The sequence below is a fragment of the Canis lupus genome, chromosome 2 (genome assembly GCF_048164855.1).
Source record: "Canis lupus baileyi chromosome 2, mCanLup2.hap1, whole genome shotgun sequence".
NCBI lineage: Eukaryota > Metazoa > Chordata > Mammalia > Carnivora > Canidae > Canis > Canis lupus.
Window position 1 is genome coordinate 4,859,923 of NC_132839.1, and position 19,013 is coordinate 4,878,935.

Below are 19,013 nucleotides of genomic sequence, written 5' to 3' on the forward strand. Positions count from 1 at the left end.
AGAAGGAATGTGCAGGAGCCAAATCCTTCCACTCACTGGAACACCACCTTTGATAACTTTCTTCACGTCTCTTCCCTAGGTAACAGATCAGTCGGTGAAAGCATTCGCTGAACACTGTCCTGAACTTCAGTACGTTGGCTTCATGGGTTGTTCAGTTACTTCGAAAGGAGTCATTCACCTAACCAAGGTAGGTTCCATGGTTCCATCCCCTTAGCTTTTTTCTTTTCTTTCTTTTCTTTTCTTTTCTTTTCTTTTCTTTTCTTTTCTTTTCTTTTCTTTTCTTTTCTTTTCTTTTCTTTTCTTTTTGCTTTTCTTTCTTTTTTTCTTTTCTTTTTTTTTCTTTTCCTTTTCCTTTTCTTTCTTTTCTTTTCTTTCTTTTCTTTTCTTTTTCTTTCTTTTCTTTCTTTTTTTTTCATTTTATTAGAGAGAGACCAGGAGCCTGAGTCCCGGGAGTGGCAGAGGGTGAGGGAGAGGGAGAAACAGACTCCTTGCTGAGCAGGAGGCCTGTCTCCGGCCTGGCTCCATTCCAGGAGATCTTGACCTGAGCTGAGGGCAGATGCTTAACCGACTGAGCCACCCAGGCGCCCCTTCCTTAGTGTTCCTGTCATTCATATCAGTGCCCTAGCATTGTTAAATGTACTTGATTGAGGAGCAGTCAGACTGTTAACAGATGTGTATTATGGTTTGATAGTTAAAATCAGTTTAAAGCAACAATACCAAACTTAGCTTTTCTTAAATGGGATTTCATTTAAATAAGAAACTTACTTTTTTTTGTTTTTTCATTGCTAATGACTATGAAATATATGCATTAAAAATGATCTGTATGACAAAAATTGTTTAAGCATTAATTTATTACATTTAGAATATATTTTGATTGAGGTTTTGTTTATTTTATTTTAAATTCAGTTAATTAACATATAATGTATTATTGGGTTCAGAGGTGGAGGTCATGATTCATTAGTGTTAAATAACACTCATTCCTCATTACATCACGTGCCCTCCTTAATGCCTGCCACCCAGTTACCCCATCTTCCCATCCCCCATCCCTCCAGAGACCCTCAGTTTGTTCCCTGTGATTAAGAGTCTCTTATGGTTTGTCTCCCTCTCTGATTTCATCTCGTTTTGTTTTTTCCTCTCTTCCCCTATGATCCTCTATTTTGTTTCTTAAATTCCACATATAAGTGAGATCATATGATAATTATCTTTCTCTGATTGACTATTTTCACTTAGCATAATACCCTCTAGTTCCATCTACATCATTGCAAATGGCAAGATTTCATTTTTTTGATGGCTGAGTGGTATTCCATTGTGTATATACCACATCTTCTTTATCCATTCACCTGTCAGTGAACATCTGGGCTCTTTCCATAATTTGACTATTGTGGATATTGCTGCTATAAACATTGGGGTGCAGGTGCCTCCTCAGATCACTACATTTGTATCTTTGGGGTAAATACCCAGTCGTGCAATTGTTGGGTCATAGGGTACCTCTATTTTCAGCTTTTTGAGGAGCTTCCGTACTGTTTTCCAGAGTTGCTATACCAGCTTATAGTCCCTGCAAGAAGGTTCCTCTTTCTCTGCATCCTTGTCAACATCTATCGTTTCCTGTCTTGTTAATTTCAGCCGTTCTGACTGGTATGAGGTGGTGTCTCATTGTGGTTTTGATTTGTATTTCCCTGGTGCCAAGTGATAACATTTTTTCATGTGTCTGTTGGTCATTTGTAAGTCGTCTTTGAAGAAATGTCTGTCCATGTCTTCGGCCCATTTCTTAATTAGATTACTTGTTCTCTGGGTGTTGAGTTTATAGATTTTGGATACTAGTTCTTTATAGATCTTGGATACTAGCCCTTTATCTGAAATGTCATTTGCAAATATCTTCTCCCATTCTGTCAATTGTTTTTTGGTTTTGTTGACTGTTTCTTTTGCTGTGCAAAAGCTTTTTATCTTGATGAAGTCTCAGTAGTTCATTTTTGCCTTTGTTTCACTTGCCTTTGGAGACATATCTAATAAGAAGTTGCTGTGGCTGAGGTCAGAAAGGTTGGATTTTGATGGATTCTTGTCTCACATTTAGGTCTTTAATCAATTTTGATTCTATTTTTGTGTCTGATGTAAGAGAATGGTCCAGTTTCATTCTTCTGCACGTGGCTGTCTAATTTCCTCTTTGTTAAAGAGACTGTCTTTTTGCCATTAAATAGTCATTCTTCCTGCTTTCTCTAAGATTAGATGACCGTAGAGTTGAGGGCCCATTTCTGGGTTCTCTATTCTGTTCCACTGATCTATGTGTTTTTGTGCCAGTACCACTCTGTCTTGATGACCACAGCTTTGTAATACAGCTTGAAGTCCAGAAATCTGATGCCACCAGTTTTGGTTTTCTTTTTCAACATTCCTTTAGGCTATTGGGAATCTTTTCTGGTTCAATACAAATTTTAGGATTATTTCCAACTCTGTGAAATAAGTTGATAGTATTTTGATAGGGATTGCATTGAATGTATAGATCGCTCTAGGTAGCATATTTTAACAATATTTGTTCTTCCAATCCATGAATATGGAACGTTTTTCCCTCTCTTTATGTCTTCCTCAATTTATTTCATGAGTGTTCTGTAGTTTTCTGAATACAGATCCTTTGCCTCTTTGTTTAGGTTTATTCCTAGGTATCTTATGATTTTGGGTACCATTGTAAATGGGATCAAGTCCTTAATTTCTCTTTCTCCCATCTCATTGTTATTGTATAGAAATGAAACTAATTTCTGTGCATTGATTTTATATCCTGCCACTTTGCTGAATTCCTGTATGAGTTCTGGCAATTTTGGGGTGGAGTCTTTTGGGTTTTTTCATATAGAGTATCATGTCATCTGCAAAGAATGAGAGTTTAATTTCTTCTCTGCCAATTCAGATGCCTTTTATTTCTTTTTGTTGTCTGTTTATTGAGGCTAGGACTTCTAATGCTATGTTGAACATCATTGGTAAGACTGAACATCCCTCCCATGTTCCTGAGCTTAGGGGAAAAACTGAGAATGATATTCTTTGTGGGCTTTGTTTTTGTGGATTTTATGATACGTAGGTATGTTCCCTCTAATCCTACATTGTGAAGAATTTTAATCAAGAAAGGATGCTGTACTTTTTCAAATGCTTTTTCTGCATCTATTGAGAGGATCATATGGTTCTTGTCCTTTCTTTTATTAATGTGGTGAATCACACTGATGGATTTATGGATGCTGAACCACCCTTGCAGCTCAGGAATAAATCCCACTTTGTCATGGTGAATAATCCATTAAATGTACTGTTTGATCCTATTTGCTAGTATTTTGGTGAGAATTTTGGCATCCATGTTCATCAGAGATAAGCGTCTGCAATTCTCCTTTTTTAGGGACTCTTTGTCTGGTTTTGGGATCAAGGTAATGCTGGCCTCGTAGAAAGAGTTTGGAAGTTTTCCTTCCATTTGTATTTTTTGAAATGGCTTCAGAAGAATAGGTATTAGTTCTTTTTTAAATGTTTGGTAGAATTCCCCTGGGAAGCCATCCAGCCCTGGACTCTTATTTGTTGGGAGATTTTTGGTGACTACTTCCATTTCCTTGTTGGTTATGGGTCTGTTCAGTTTTCCTATCTCTCCTCTTTCAGTTTTGGTAGTTTTATATGTCTCTAGGAATACATCCATTTCTTCCAGGTTGCCTTCTTTGTCGGTATAATAGTTGCTCATAATATGTTCTTATACTTGTTTGTATTTCTTTGGTGTTGGTTGTGATCTCTCCCCCTTCATTCATAATTTTATTTATTTGGGTCCTTTCTATTTTCTTTTTGATAAGTCTGGCCAGTGATTTATCAATTTTATAAATTCTTAACCAGCTCGTAGTTTCATTGATCTTTTCTACATATTTTTGCTTTCTATTTCATGGATTTCTGCTCTAATCTTTAGTATTTCTCTTCTCCTGCGGGGTTTAGGCTTTATTTGCTGTTTTTTCTCCAGCTCCTTTAGGTGTAAGATTAGGCTGTGTATTTGAGACCTTTCTTGTTTCTTGAAAAAGGCTTATATTGTTATATACTTATCTCTTAGGACTGCCTTTGCTGCATCCCAAAGGTTTTGAACAGTTGTATTTTTCATTTTCATTTGTTTCCATGAATTTTAAAATTTGAGTTCTTTCTAAGTTTCTTCATGTGACTGAGTTCCAGTTTCAAAATATGTGGTCTGAAAATAGGCAGGGAATGATCCCAGTCATTTGGTACTGGTTGAGACCTGATTTGTGACCCAGTAAGTGATCTATTCTGGAGAATGTTCCATGTTCACTGGAGAAGAATGTGCATTCTATTGCTTTAGGGTGGAATATTCTGAATATATCCATGAAATCCATCTGGTCCAGTGTGTCATTCAAAGCCCTTGTTTCCTTGTTGATCTTCTCCTTAGATGATCTGTCCATTGCAGCGAGTGGGGTGTTTAAGTCCCCTACTATGATTTTGTTATTATCAATGTGTTTCTTTATTTTTGTTATTAATTGGCTTACAATTAATTATACAATTAATTGTATAATTGGCTACTCCCATGTTAGGGGCATAAATATTTACAATTGGTAGATCGTCTGGTTGGATAGACTCTTTAATTATGATAGAGTGTCCTTCCTCATCCCTTATTACAGTCTTTGGTTTAAAATCTAATTTATCTGATATAGGATTGCCACCCCAGCTTTCTTTTGATGTTCATTATCATGAGAAATGGTTTTCCACCCCCTCACTTTAAAACTGGAGGTGTCTTTGGGTCTGAAATGAGTCTCTTGCAGACAGCATATCAATGGGTCTTGCTTTCTTATCTAATCTAATACTCTGTGTCTTTTGATTGGGGCTTCTGGCCCATTTTCATTCAAAGTAACCATTGAAAGGTCTGAATTTAGTGCCTTTTATTACCTATAAAATCACTGTTTCTGTATATTGTCTCTGTTCCTTTCAGGTGTATGTTACTTTTGGGCTCTGTCTTCACTTAAAGGATCCCTTTTAATATTTCTTGTACGGCTGGTTTGGTGATCACAAATTCTTTTAATTTCTGTTTGATCTGGAAGCTTTTTATCTCTCCTTTTATTTTAATGACATCCTATCTGGATAAAGTATTCTTGGCTGCATGTTTTTCTCATTTAGTGCCCTGAATATATCATGCCAGTCCTTTCTGTCCTGCCAGGTCTCTGTGGAGAGGTCTGCTGCCAGTCTATTGTTTCTACCCTTGGAGGTTATGGATCTCTGGTCATGAGCTGCTTTCAGGATTTTCTCTTTGTACCTTAGATTTGCAAGTTTCACTATTATATGTTGGGGTGTTGACCTATTTTTATTGATTTTGAGGGAGGGTTCTCTGTGTCTCCTGTACTTGAATGCCTGTTTCCATACCTTCTCTCCTGCACCCCCCTTCCTTTCCTTTTCTTTTTGGATCCCAATTATTCTAATGTTGTTTTGCTTTATGATATCACTTATCTCTCAAATTCTTCCCTCATAATCTAGTTGTTGTTTATCTCTTTTTTTCAGTTTCTTTATTCTCCATCATTTTTTCTTCTGTATCACTAATTCTCTCTTCTGCCTCACTTATCCTAGCAATTAGAGTCTCATTTTTGGCTGCATTTCATTAATAGCCTTTTCGATTTCAAATTGATTAGATTTTAGTTCTTTGATTTCTCCAGGAAGGGGTTCTCTGGTGTCTTCCATGCTTTTTTTCAAGCCCAGCTGGTATCTTTATAATCATTATTTGAACTCTAGTTCTGACATCTTACTTATGTCCATACTGATTAGGTCCCTGGCAATCAATACTACCTCTTGTTCTCTTCTTTGAGGTGAGTTTTCCATCTTGTTGTTCCATTCAGAAAAGAATAGATAAATGAGAGAACAAAATACTAAAATAGCAACAATGACTTCAGAGAAATATACACTAAAGAAATCAGAAGAGACCAGGAACAGACAAAAAAATTTGATAAAAAGAGAGAATATAATCAGACAGGTGAAGAGAATAGAGCAATATACTGGATCCTGTGTGTGTTTTGGTCCATTTGTTAGAAGACTAGATCCCAAAATTGTAACGAAAGAAAACTTATAGATGTATAAAAAAATTAAATGCAATGAAAGGATAGAAGGTAACTGTAAGAATGAAAATTAAAAGAAAAAAAGAATATAAACAGGTGAACAGAACAATACACTATATCTTGATTGCATTTTGTTTTGTTAGAATAAACTACATCTTAGTGTTGTAAAGAAAAATAAAATTAACTATATTGAAAGGATAGAATGTAGCATAAAGATGAAAATTAAAAAATACTTAAACAAAACAAAAAGGAGAAAAAGAAAAAAGCAGATATGATCAGTCAGACAGGTGAAGCGAATAGAGCCATACACTATATTCTGGGTATATTTTGGTCTGTTAGAAGAAACTGTGCCCCAAAATTATAAATAAATAAATACATACATACATATATACATACATACACACACACACAAAATTAAGTACAATGCAAAAGATAGACTGTAACTGTAAAAATGAAAATTAAAAAAGACTAAAAAGGTGATTAAATAAAAATTGATTGAAAAAGGAAAGAGAAAAGAATTAACATTGCAAGACTAAAGAACCGTGGGGGAGAACCCCATGAGTTCTGTAGGTTGTATTCCCCAGGCCTGGAGTTTGTCCTTCCAGTGATGGTCGATTTGCTCTGGGCTGGATGTTTTGCTGAGCACCCACCCTCCTGCACTGCACCATGTGGTTCACAGGTGCTTTGTCCCTGGGCAGCACTGCACTGCCTCTGCCGGGAGCCAGGCCAAGGCTTCTGTTCCCAGTTGCTCTAGGTGCCTTGTGTTCCCTGAAGGCTTTCTGTGCACTTTAGAGGATGAGGGTGAAAATAGGGGCCTCCCAGTCCCTAGCCCCAGAGCCGAAAGTTCAGGACCCCCCCCCCCCCTCAGGGCGCCCTCAGGGACAAGCAGTCCCTCCTCTCCCTGGATTCTGTCCACACTCACGCTCACCCGGCCTGGGACCGAGAGTTTCTGTCTCAGGCACACGGCCCTATCTGACCCTATCTCGGGTCTCCAAATCCTCCGGACTCCTGCGGCTTACACCCACGTACTCCTCTCGTGGAGGTGGGGTTCTCGAGCCATTTCGGCCACTTGCTGGGCCCTGTGTGGAGAGAGGTTACCTGCCCGTGCTGTGGTCTGTGGTTTAGAGCAACACTGGGCTGAAACCTGAACCCACCCCCCCATCCCAGGCTCGCTGATGGCAGATGCAGTCTGCTACACACACACCCCCTCTTCCTGTGACCCTGAGACCACACTGTCCCGCTGAGGATTCGGGGCTGATTTTGCTCTTTGCTGCTCTGTACTGTCCAGTAGCAGCTTAGGAGGCCCCCTCCCTTCCCCTCCCCCACTTATCGTCCCCAGATCACCTTGATTCACTTCTGCACACCTCCTACCTTGCAGAAAGGGGTCGCTTTTCTTTTTTTAAATTTATTTATGATAGGCACAGAGAGAGAGAGAGAGAGAGAGAGAGAGAGAGAGAGAGAGAGAGAGAGTAAGCGGGCTCCATGCACCAGGAGCCCGACGTGGGATTCGATCCCGGGTCTCCAGGATCGCGCCCTGGGCCAAAGGCAGGCGCCAAACCGCTGTGCCACCCAGGGATCCCGTGCTTTTCTATTTGTAGAGTTGTGGTGATTCTTTTCCTAGAACTCCGGTTGGGTTCGCAGGTGTTCCTAATGATTTAATAGCCATCCAGGTGAATTCTGGGACCAGATGAAACTAAGGTCTCCTGCTCCTCTGGCGGCTTGGATGCTGCTCCTTGACTGAGGTTTTAACTGCTTACAAATCACTAGGTCCTTTGAGCCTTTGCCTTTTAGGAGGTGAATATGGCGGGTTGCATATGATTAAGCTGAATATGTAAAATGAAAAGAAAGGTGAGTCTGTGTCAAAAATTAACCTAGTTCAGAGAGTTCACTTATATACTGAATATATGAAATCTCATATTTTAGCAATGATGATAATGCTAGTTTCTTTGGAATCTCTCACTTCTGTGTCATCTTCTCTTCAGAACTTTAAAATAATTAGGAACTAATTCCTAATGTGTTCATGGAAAGGCGGCTACAAATTTATCTGTGTATTATCTGAAATTTGTTACTGTATACATTTTAACTGTATCGTATAGTACTTAGGAGAATAGGTATGAGTCTGGCCTTTCCCGTGTAATAGCTGAGTAACCTTCTCACTCACCCTTTCTTAATTTCACTACTATTGGGAAACTGCTGTGTTAGCAGCACAGTGTTGAAATAAAACAGGTGAGATCCAGGTCTCTGTGGGTTTGGTCTCTTCAGGTCTCTTTAAGCTTACAGTTTAGTGGGAAATACTCTTTTTCTTTCCTTCCTAGAAAAAAGAGCAAATGATTGTGAATTCCTTAGGACTCTGGCAATAAGGCACAGTTGATTGGAGCCTGGGCTCTATTGTTAGCTTCGGTTTGAATCTTAGCGCTGGCCCTTAATTATCTAAGTGGAGAAATTCTTCTTCAGGGTATTAATTGAAATAATATATGCAAGGTGCTTGCTTCACTATCAAGATTGCAGTGAATGCTAGGTAAATGTTGGCTACTAATATTAAAATTTTGCAATATCTAAATTGCTGGAAAGTTAGAGCAAACTTTGAGAAAAAAACATCAAATCACTATTTGGGTCTAGTGTGTCTGAAACAGGTTCTGTGGTTGTCCTGTGTCTTCAGTGACTGATAACTGATCAGCTTTAATTGTATTTTGAGGATCAGAGCCTAAAGCTAGTGGAGAAGAAAAGCACGTTATTCTCAATTATTGCTCTGTCAGACTATCTTAGTGTAACCAAGACCATACATAACCATAATTTTTATTCATTTCCTATAGCCTTGGCCTGAACATCTTGGTGGATGAATGTTTTTCTAGTCACATCTAATGTTGTTTATAGTGTAGAGTAGAAATGCCTTCGGATGAACAGATTGTGCACAACCGGTGTTATAATGACCATATGTGGGATTTTTATGATCACTTGAAATTGTACTCATTAAAGACAAAACAAGACTTATTAGATCAGTAAGTGCTTCTCTGAGCATTTTGAGATGGCCAAAAATTATGGTACACTGGTACTTAAAAGATCAGAATGACTCTCTGTGACAAAATAGCAGCTATAGCAAATAGCAAATGTCTGTTTTGGAAGGCTCAAATTGCTGAGAATGTTCTTCTGAAGATGATAGGCCAGAATTGGTGGTTTTGATTGTCAGTAGTCTGAATCTACTGGATTAATATCAAAGCTGGTCCACAGACTTTTGAGGATCATCTTTGTTGCTCAGCACAGTTTTTTGCTTTAATGAGAAGACTGGTTTATGGTATAATATTGCTTAGTTTCCTAGATTCATTTTAGCATGCATAGCTTCTGCAAAGCTGTTTAAATTGTTTTATCTCTTGAAAACCAAGGGTAGAACTCAGGTTTTAATGAAAATAAAAACTTTTTTTGGTAAGATATTTGCATTCTGGCAGTTTTCATACTAAGACATTACACAAAATGTAATTTACATTCACAAAATGTTTATTAGTATATAAATGCTGCTAGCAAGTTGTATCATCCTTATTATCATCATGGTGTGTTATTATAAGTAAATGACTAGAGATGTGTGAGATACAGAGTGTTGAGAGCTATTGGTCTAAATATTTTTAATTTTATATGGTTTAGAAATTCTCTCCGACATACTACTTTTCTAAGTCTTTGGCTCTCAGTTTGCTAACAACAAATGACATAAAATCTCCATGCCTTAGTTTCCTGTCTATGAAGAGATGTGCCTGAATTAGGTGATCTGTCTCTAGTTTCTTGTACCCAGAAGAATCTACACATTTAAGAATCATTGACCTGGAAGGGACTACGCAGGGCTCTCCCTGAAACTAAGAAATGTCAAATCTTTGGCAATTTAGAAAGGAAAATTGGGGATTTGTGACAGCTCGGGAAGAAGATAGAAGATTGGGAACAGGTGGAAGGATATTCATATCCTTTAAATATGGTTCCTTCGGTCTGATTTTACTTTGATGTGCTTAGCCTGAGCTAGACTCTTATTCACTTTGCAATATTTACTGACTACACACCTTTAGTCTTAAGAGAAATTCTGCTAATAGCAAACAATATTGGAGGTCTTCCTTTTACGCTCCTATGACTGTAAATTAAAGTCTTGAAATAGCTGAGACTGAATCCACCCAAGTTGAGAAGATAAAGTAAGGTTTACCGGACTGTGTTTGGAAACTATAGATCAGTATTAGGAAGAAATACTATGAACTTTTGAGGTCTCCATTTAACAGTTGAGAATGTTAGTCACTTGTGTTATATGTGAGAGAATTGAGTCTTCTCCAACACAGGTGTTTGTTCTTTTCACTGCAGTGTACCTATTTATAAGTATAAAATATTATAAAATCTATCTTGTTCTCCCTCCTATTTTTTAGAAACAGATTCAGCAAATGCAAATATGTATTCAACCCCTAGTATCTAGACTCTAGTGGCTAAATATCATTTGCCACTAAAGGAGCTAGTAGAAACATTTCAGAAGGACCCAAAGCGAACATGAAGTGGTTTCCACTGGTCTAGATTGGTGAACTTTGAGCATCAAGAAGAAAAATGACTGCAATGGATTAAAACAAACCAAATTTATAAAAATCTTGAATTCATAGTGATATATAAAAAAGCAAAATTGTATCTCTTTTTCCAGGTTGGGTGGAGTGATAGGGACCAGATTTACTCTTTTTCCTGAAACATCCCCCCAAAACAGACAAAATATATGAAATGGTAATCTTCAAGATTCAATGAAGGACAGCAATCCCTGAGATATGAGAAGCAAGAGGAGTCCTATGACTACCTCCATCTAAAGCATTGGAGAATTTCCAGCTTATGGCACAAGGAGGGGTAACCCAAGCAAAACTCAGCATATACTGTGAGTTGAGACAGAACAGGGAGACCAAGGTAGCCAGAATTCAGAGGACAGAGTACTGGAGTGGAGAGAACTCCATAGGGAATCTCAGACATCTGTAGATGATCTCCTCTGAGCACCCAATCCTAAATAATCCACAAGGATGGAAGAAGAAATCAAAAGAGAAATTAGCAAGTATTTTGAACTGAATGAGAATGAAAACACAACACTGATGATTTAATGTGATGCTGCTAAAACATCCTTTACTATGTAAATTTAATGGCAGTAAGCACCTATATAAGAAAAAAAGGAAGTTCTCAAATTAGTGACCTTTTCCCTCATGAGCTTCTACGTTGTGAAACTTGAGGAAGAGTAAATTAAACTCAAAGTAAGCAGAGAAAAGGAATAATAAAGATGGAAAGGAGGTCAATGAAATGGAAAACAAGAATAAAGGAAAAAATTATTGAACCCGAAAACTGGTTCTGTGATAAAATAGATGAAACTGATAAATCTCTATTCAGAAGAAAAGGAGAAATAGAAAGAGAGAGACAAAGATACAACTTGCCAATATCACAACAGGACTACAGAGTCTACAGATGTAAAAAGGATAACAAGGGAATATTATACGTGTTTATGCCTCTAAAACCAACAAACCAGATGAAATGAAAAATTTATTTGAAAGATACAGACTACCAAAGCTTACTCAAGAAAGAGTACATAACTTGAATACCCCTGTATCTCTTAAGGAAATTTTATTTATGGTTAAAAACTTTCCCTCCAATAATACTCCAGGTGCAAGTTGCTTCCCTGGTGAATTTTACCAAATATTTGTTATATTTAAAAACTTTGAGGTTCCTGGCTTTTTAGATTGTTGATATATTCTAAAGTTATGTTAATATTATTTTAAAATATGAATATATAAGACTACTAAATATTATAAAATGAGTTTCAGTTAATATTAATTCTGATGCTATATTAGATCTTATTGCTTTATTCAAGTTATAAGCATGATCTGAATTCTTAAGGTCTATCAGGTATGGGTTTGGTTGGAGTTTTTAATGTTTGTTTCTGTTTTTAAACAGAATTTTTTGGAAAATGTAACAGATAACTAAACAAAATGTTCAAACTTCTGATATTTCCTTAGACCATAATCACATTTAAAGAACTTAAAAAACCCCCACATATTTTAAAAGTGCTTATGGCTGAAAGTATGAAATGTTTTCTAAAGGAAAACAAAATTGATTTTTTCAGTCAATTTAACATAAGTAACTGAAAGAATGTTCATTCATGCAACTAACTCAATTTTTGCCTTTTTTTGTGTATCCAGAGAAATGAAAGAGGAACTTTCTTGCCTTTTATATTTCCAAACTCCTGATCAGTTTAGAATGCCTTATTCTGAAGGAAGAATATACTATTTTGCTACTTTAGGGATGATATTGTTGTTTAGTCATAGATTATCATTTCATTTGTTTCTAAATGATTATAGCACTTGTGTGTTATTTTGAGATAGGTAAAATATATGCTCTTAAATTCATTCAGCTCTAAAATATCTCATAGTGAGTATGAGCCAGTAAGTATTGTGAAGGGGTGTTTTTGTTGGATGACCATGCCTTTCGAGCTTATGAACTGGGCCCAAAACCTGGATGTTGAAAATATAGGCGATGATTATCAAGATTCATTAACTGATTTTTTTCTTAGAAGTTTGCAATGGACGGCAAAGCACTTATTTCTGTCATCAAAGTTAATGGCATCACTACTAATTGTATGACTTGGGGGCTAACCACCACATTTCTTTGCCTCAATTTCCTCATCTCTAAAATAAGAATAATAATAGTATCTACTTACCTCTAGGATTGTAGAGGAAGAGTGCTTAGAGCATAACTAAAGAAGTAGTCAAAAAATAAAGTAATAAGAAAAATAAGCATCTTGATGTACAAAAGTTCCCTGTAAGTAGTCCTAATCTGTTCCTATTCTTTCATTAAAATAAAAATGTAAAATAATTTTCGTGAAAATATATCTTATTTAAAATCATTATGATCCTTTTTTTCTACCTTAGTATCAGTCCTAAACCTTAAGATTAATGACTATATGTCTGCTCTTCATTGTTTTGTTTTGTTTTCCTTTCCTTTCCCAGCTGAACCCCTGAAGGGTTATTTAATGATTTAAGTTCATGCACTGAACAACTAAAATAGTATTTTTAATGAGGTCATTTTAAATAATTCCTAATATAGCAATATACTTGAATTGGGGGAATATACTGTTGTACCTTATTACTGCATGAATTAGTGACTTTGATTTTTACTTTTCTAAATTAGCTTAGGCAAGGTAAAATAAATAAGCTGTAGCAATTTATCACATTTAGTTTTCCGTTCTGTAAAATCAGCAATCCCTGTTCGATGAGGCTACCCTTTATATTTTATAACTCTGTTACTCATTCTCTACTTGTAATATATATTTGTTTGTGCTACATTTTCATTTCAATATCTACAATGGCAGGATGTATCAATGTGACACTAGTAAAATGAATTCATCTTTCAAATGACTCAGATTGTGGAAGTTCTAACAAGTATATTGAACAAATGAGTTTCTTTGTTGTATCTATCCTTTGATAAAATGGTTCCTTCAGGCTTTAATATAAATATATAATATAAAATGAGGAAAGTTGGTAATCTCTTTCTGAAAGGGCCTTTCTTGTATCTTGGCTTTTATATTTTAAATATTATTTTACTTTGCTTACACCATCCTCATTTTACTCCTTGAATTTTTATCACATACTCATTATTCAGAAATTGTGGTTTTATTGCAAATATTCTTATAAAAAAGGATTTCAACTTTATTTATCTGGTCTCTAACACATGAGGTCAGTCTTTATCTGAGAAAGATTAGGAGATGTTGCTTTCATGCTTTCTTAGACTTTCAAATTCATTCACACTGTTTCGTGAGAGAAATTTTATTTAGGGATCAGTGTGAGTCTACTTCACTTAGTCTTGTGGTTTATACATAAATAGTGATATTAGACACGGATGGGGCCCTAACAGAACAGAGTTGCCCGAATTAGAGAAATCATTTTGGGGGCCTAATGAGAATAAGTTATAATGAAACTTAATGAGAAAATATATTACTGAGAAAAAGTAAAGTAAGCAAATCTCATTTATTAATTTAAAATAAGCATTTATTGAGAATTAGACTTAAATAGAATCCATATTGGTTTAAGGGACATATTCAATTATATAAAACCACTGGCAGTTAAATTCAGTTAATAGTTTCGAACGATTATACAATATTTAACAATGTTTTATTTTTAATTACCTTCTAAAGTGCTGTTTTCACTGCACCTGGGCAGATCTTGTCAGCCACAGAGAAATGCCTGTTTATGAACATATTATATATTCAGTCACTCACATACTCAAACACAGTAGACACCCACACTATGTCAATCATTAATCATTACTCAGAACCCAAGTAATTAGATTTTTCTCTACAATTCTGTGTAACATTGTACCATGTTAGTAATGATGATCTAAAAAGGGGCTCCTGGATACTGAAAGGAAGATAAATTATGTTGTGTCTTTATTGTGGTGGCAATCTTGGACAATAGGGAATTCATTTCCATAGTAACTCTCTGTTAGTCAAAAGCTAATTTATTTATGTGACGGTAGGGGTGTATGTCCTGAACTTTTAGCTTGAATTCTCAATATTTAACCAGAATTTGGGCCTACGTATTATTATTCATTATTTTCCACAATAATTTTTGGAGTGAAGTTTGGTTCTGAACTCCCTCTCTCCCAGACGCGCTGGCCCAATAATAGAGGCCAGTAGAGTACATTGACCAACCGCAGTTGAGCTCCTTACATGTTTGCTCTCCAGCCCAGAGGTATCACAGGCATTTACACAAAAGCTGTTGATCATACTGTATTTACAGAACCTTTAGGAACATAGCTGCTTCCCCTACTGTAGACTTCTCTTCAATTGATTATATCCTAGTGGGATGATTGGCCATCAACATTTTTTTTTCTCCAAAAGAAAGCTTCCCACTGGAGCTTTTTCTATTATATTCATTAGAGAATATGCTTTGTTATTATGTTTAATCAGAGGTGCTTTTTCAACATGCAATTGGCTATCAATCTTGGATCTTTAAAAATTAAATAATACCCCTGTGCCTGAGAAAGCAGCGCAAGTGATGACTTTTACAGCTTTCATCTAGCTTGAAAACGAAAACAAAGCTGGTTAGCACCCTGTGTTTCTCAGGCAAGTTGCAGAAATACTCTGGAAATTATGCTTCTGGGTTGTTATAAAGAACTCCCCATTAGATGGACTGCTTTTTTTCTTTGTTGGGAACAGGATCCCTTTCCCCCTTTCTTTCCTTTTACTTTGCTCTGATCCTGGGTCTCTTAGCCCTCAGGTCCTTTTTTCTCCCTAAGCATGCATTTCTGCATCACAGGGGGCTTCATTTGCTTGGCTGCATTTAGTGGGAGGCAGCCAGGAGGAAGGGAGGGAGAAACTAGGGTATTTCTGTTGCTCTCTTTCTCTCACAGTTTGTGTTACTGGCAAAGCTTTATTTCCTCTGTGGTTCTAGCCCTGGACAGGCTCCACCTTGTGTTGAATAGCCAGAGACTGTGGGTTCCAGTAACAGTGACTCCTCCTTCTGTCCCTCCAGCCTTGGGGGTGCATTTCTTCCCGCTGTTGTGAAATCTCTGGTTCACACCAGCCTCTGCAGTGTTTCTTCTCAGCCTCTGCTTCAACAGAGTAACCAATTTCCTTAATGAAATTCCCTTTATGTAATTTAATGAATACTTACAGTGGTTTCTGTTTCCCTGTTTAGACCGTAATACATCTTTTTGTGTAATTCTAGGTTTCTTCCATGAGACCCCACTTAAGAGAATAGAACTGATATTTTTTTCCTCTCAGGGAGTCTTGTAACAGTGGCGATCAAAGCGCAAAGCAGAGAATGGCACATAATGTAAGATTTAAGTTAGTCTTGACCCTTGCTCGGACCATCACTAGCCATACTTCTGCTCTGGATCTAGACAAGCTACAGCTAGAGAGATAGGGGCGGCTAGCTATGTGACCCTTAAGAATAAGGAAGCCACAAGGTCACGGTGAGTCCCAAAAGTGGGATAGTGGGCTAGTTGCTTAATTATAGAAAGATAGTTTTTATACATGCTCCTAGCAAAACCGACATTTAAATGTTTTCTCAGTGCTGTAATCTATAATGTCAGTTCACAGAGGCGAAGACAAAGAGAAATATTTGACTAAGAAATTAAGTTGTGAACTAGTTATTTGACTTACTGGTAATTTGTTACTAGTTAATTTAAGTTATATCTTGATGGTTTTGGCTGATAATTTAAAAATAACATGCTGTCCTGTCTACTTCTGTTTATTTTTTAATTTTCAAAAAGCTTGGTCATACTTTTCTCATTGATATGAGAAGGTATAACTGACTCACAGTGTGTATTATTAGAGTACATCATAATTTGATATTTAAAATTATACCTTAGCTATACACTAGCTAATGTTATTTTAAATTCATCTCAGTTGGTTGAAGGTTTGTTTGTTTTTTTTTTTTTGGATGAAGGTTGAAGGTTTTTTTTACTCAGAGATGGACAACATAGGTTGAGAGAGTAGTATTATAGATGGATAGTTCTTTGTATCAGAAAGTAGTATTTTAATATATAAATCAAAGTTACAGAATTTTTATAGTTTCTTTTGGAAATATTTGTATTATCTGTTTTAATGATAATGTAATTTCATGATCTACATTATTTAATATCAAAGAAAATTTCCTAAAGACCTTCTTTCTGATTACCATTTCTTATTGATAACTGATATACTGCCTATAGCACAGATAATAGCCGAGAATTTTAGATCATTCACTTTTAGCTCTTGAGTGTGATTAGCAGAGTCAGGAACTAAAACTTACCAATTCCAAATTTAAACATATTTTAAATGAAATGCTGTCGTTTCTTGGAATGGTTATTATAGCACAGAGGTAAAACATCTGAAATCTGATTTAGTGTTTGGGGAATTCCTGACTTGGATTTGGAGTATACATCTTTGCACGCCCTTTAAAAAGTTTGAGTCTTCTAAGATTTTTCTCACCTGCAAAGTGTTCATTCTTTCATTATCATAGTGATGGGGCACTTGGGCAATACCATGAACAATTAAATCAAGTACAGTGCCAGAAATGAAAAAGTATTTTTTCCAAACTTGTATCTTGATTTCTTTTGACGGATTCTGTGACTCCTTTCTCATTAGTAGTGATGATCCGATTGATTAATTTTTAGATTGTTAGTTCCAGATGTGTGTTTCAACTAGAAGGAGTATTTGGGATTTTATTTGAGGACTAGGCAGGGGGATGATAGGAAGGAGAAGTTACATATATGTTTTGGAATGTTTCTTCTCATAAAAATGGCTTAGAGTTTGAGAGGAGAGAAAGCTGCTGCTGGATGCCTGGGTTAGTTCTTCTCCTCTCTGGTGACTCCGAGTGCTCCACACCTACAGGGCAGGACTCAGAGAGGAGCTGCGGGTGCCCTATTGACACGGGCCTCATAGTGCTCCTCCGTATGTCGGGAGATCTTTATTCTGGTGGTATGGAAGGCCCAGAGATGGGGGGCGTGGGGCTCAGCCGGTGGTTATTCTATGCACCAGAGTTTCTTGGTTCACCTCCCTGAAATAGCTCCTGGTCACAGAATAGGAAGAATCATTTCTGAAATTAAGGTTTAGGTACTTTTTACTCTGAGCTATGGCTTTCAGCTGATGCCCAGAAATGAGAGTGCAAGCAAGGCAGGCTCTAGGAGATTTTCTATGTGAAGTTGAGTCCCAATTGCAATTCTAAACCGAGAAGAAAGAAAAAAAAATAGACATCTTATTTTAGACAATAGGCACAATATTTCTATAATATTTCCAGAATGCCAGAAAATAAACATGTCAGAATATTTTTTAATTTTTAAAAAAATTTTAAAATATTTTATCTATTTATTCATGGGAGACATAGAGAGAGGCAGAGGCACAGGCAGAGGGAGAAGCAGGCTCCCTGCAGGCAGCCCGATGCGGGACCCGATCCCAGGATCCGTGATCATGACCTGAGCCAAAGGCAGACACTCAACCGCTGAGCCATCCAGATGTCCCCAGAATATTTTTTTTTAAATTAATGTCCCCATTAATGTTATTCCTTTGTTTTCCAGCTGCACACGTTTAAAAATAAAGAATGGAATAATATGGTGGTTTTGCCTTAATAGTATATGATTAAGAGGTGAGTGTACAGGTCGCTTGGCTTGAATATGATAAGCTTTTGCCCTTAGTTCAGTTTGTCCTGGGTTAAGTTTCATTTATTTTACTACTTTAAAAAATTAGGTTGTAAAACCTTTTTTTGGAATGTATTTCCAAAACTTTTGACACACTGAAGTGTGCTGTATGATGCTAGTGACTGAAATGGGTTCAGAATTCCTTGAACTGTCTTTTTTTTTAATAACAGATCTCTGACCTTGGTAAAAGAAAATGAAAGAGAAGTACACAACCAGTCCAATTAGATGAAATAATCTCCCCTTGTTTGCATTCACATTTGACTTAATTTGCCCTTAATTTATTTAAGCTTTGATTTTTTTTTCTTTTTTTTAAGTGAAACAGTGTGAACATTTTATTTTTTTAATTGAGGAGAAGTTCTGTTCCTTAGCTGCTGCTGGGTAAAAAAGTGACAGGGCTGCTTAGTGCTGCTAACTTTAAGTGCTGTTTGTAGTTCATTTTGAGCTCCAGAAATCTTATATGGAAAATAGAAAGGGATTTGGTGGAAAGGAAAGTCCCAGGAAAAAGTCAATTAGAGACTGCTGCCTGCCAGAGTGAAAGAGTAGGAGCGGAGCGTCCATTCTGAATTGGTATACTAAGATGCAGAAATCCAATTAACAAATTCACATTTCTGCAGCAGAAGACAGTGATTAAAATTTTGGTGAACTATTCAGGATTCCTGTCACACACTTCAAAATGCTGACAACTTATAGAAGCTTTTAAAAAAAATTGTTTCTTCATGTTAAAAACAAACATGTAAATAGTGAACTGATTATGCTTCTTGTTCTAAAATGATCTTTAATTCTGTGGAAGGAGATTGTTATTTTTGGTTA

General features: G+C 36.5%; 1 protein-coding gene across 1 annotated transcript in view; it reads left to right on the plus strand.

Annotated features, from left to right (window-relative positions):
* The window catches only part of FBXL17 (F-box and leucine rich repeat protein 17), a 495,361-nt gene that overhangs the window by 159,983 nt on the left and 316,365 nt on the right, over positions 1-19,013 (plus strand). The window contains 1 exon segment of the mRNA XM_072788417.1: positions 80-187. Coding sequence (XP_072644518.1) covers positions 80-187 — 108 coding nt within the window.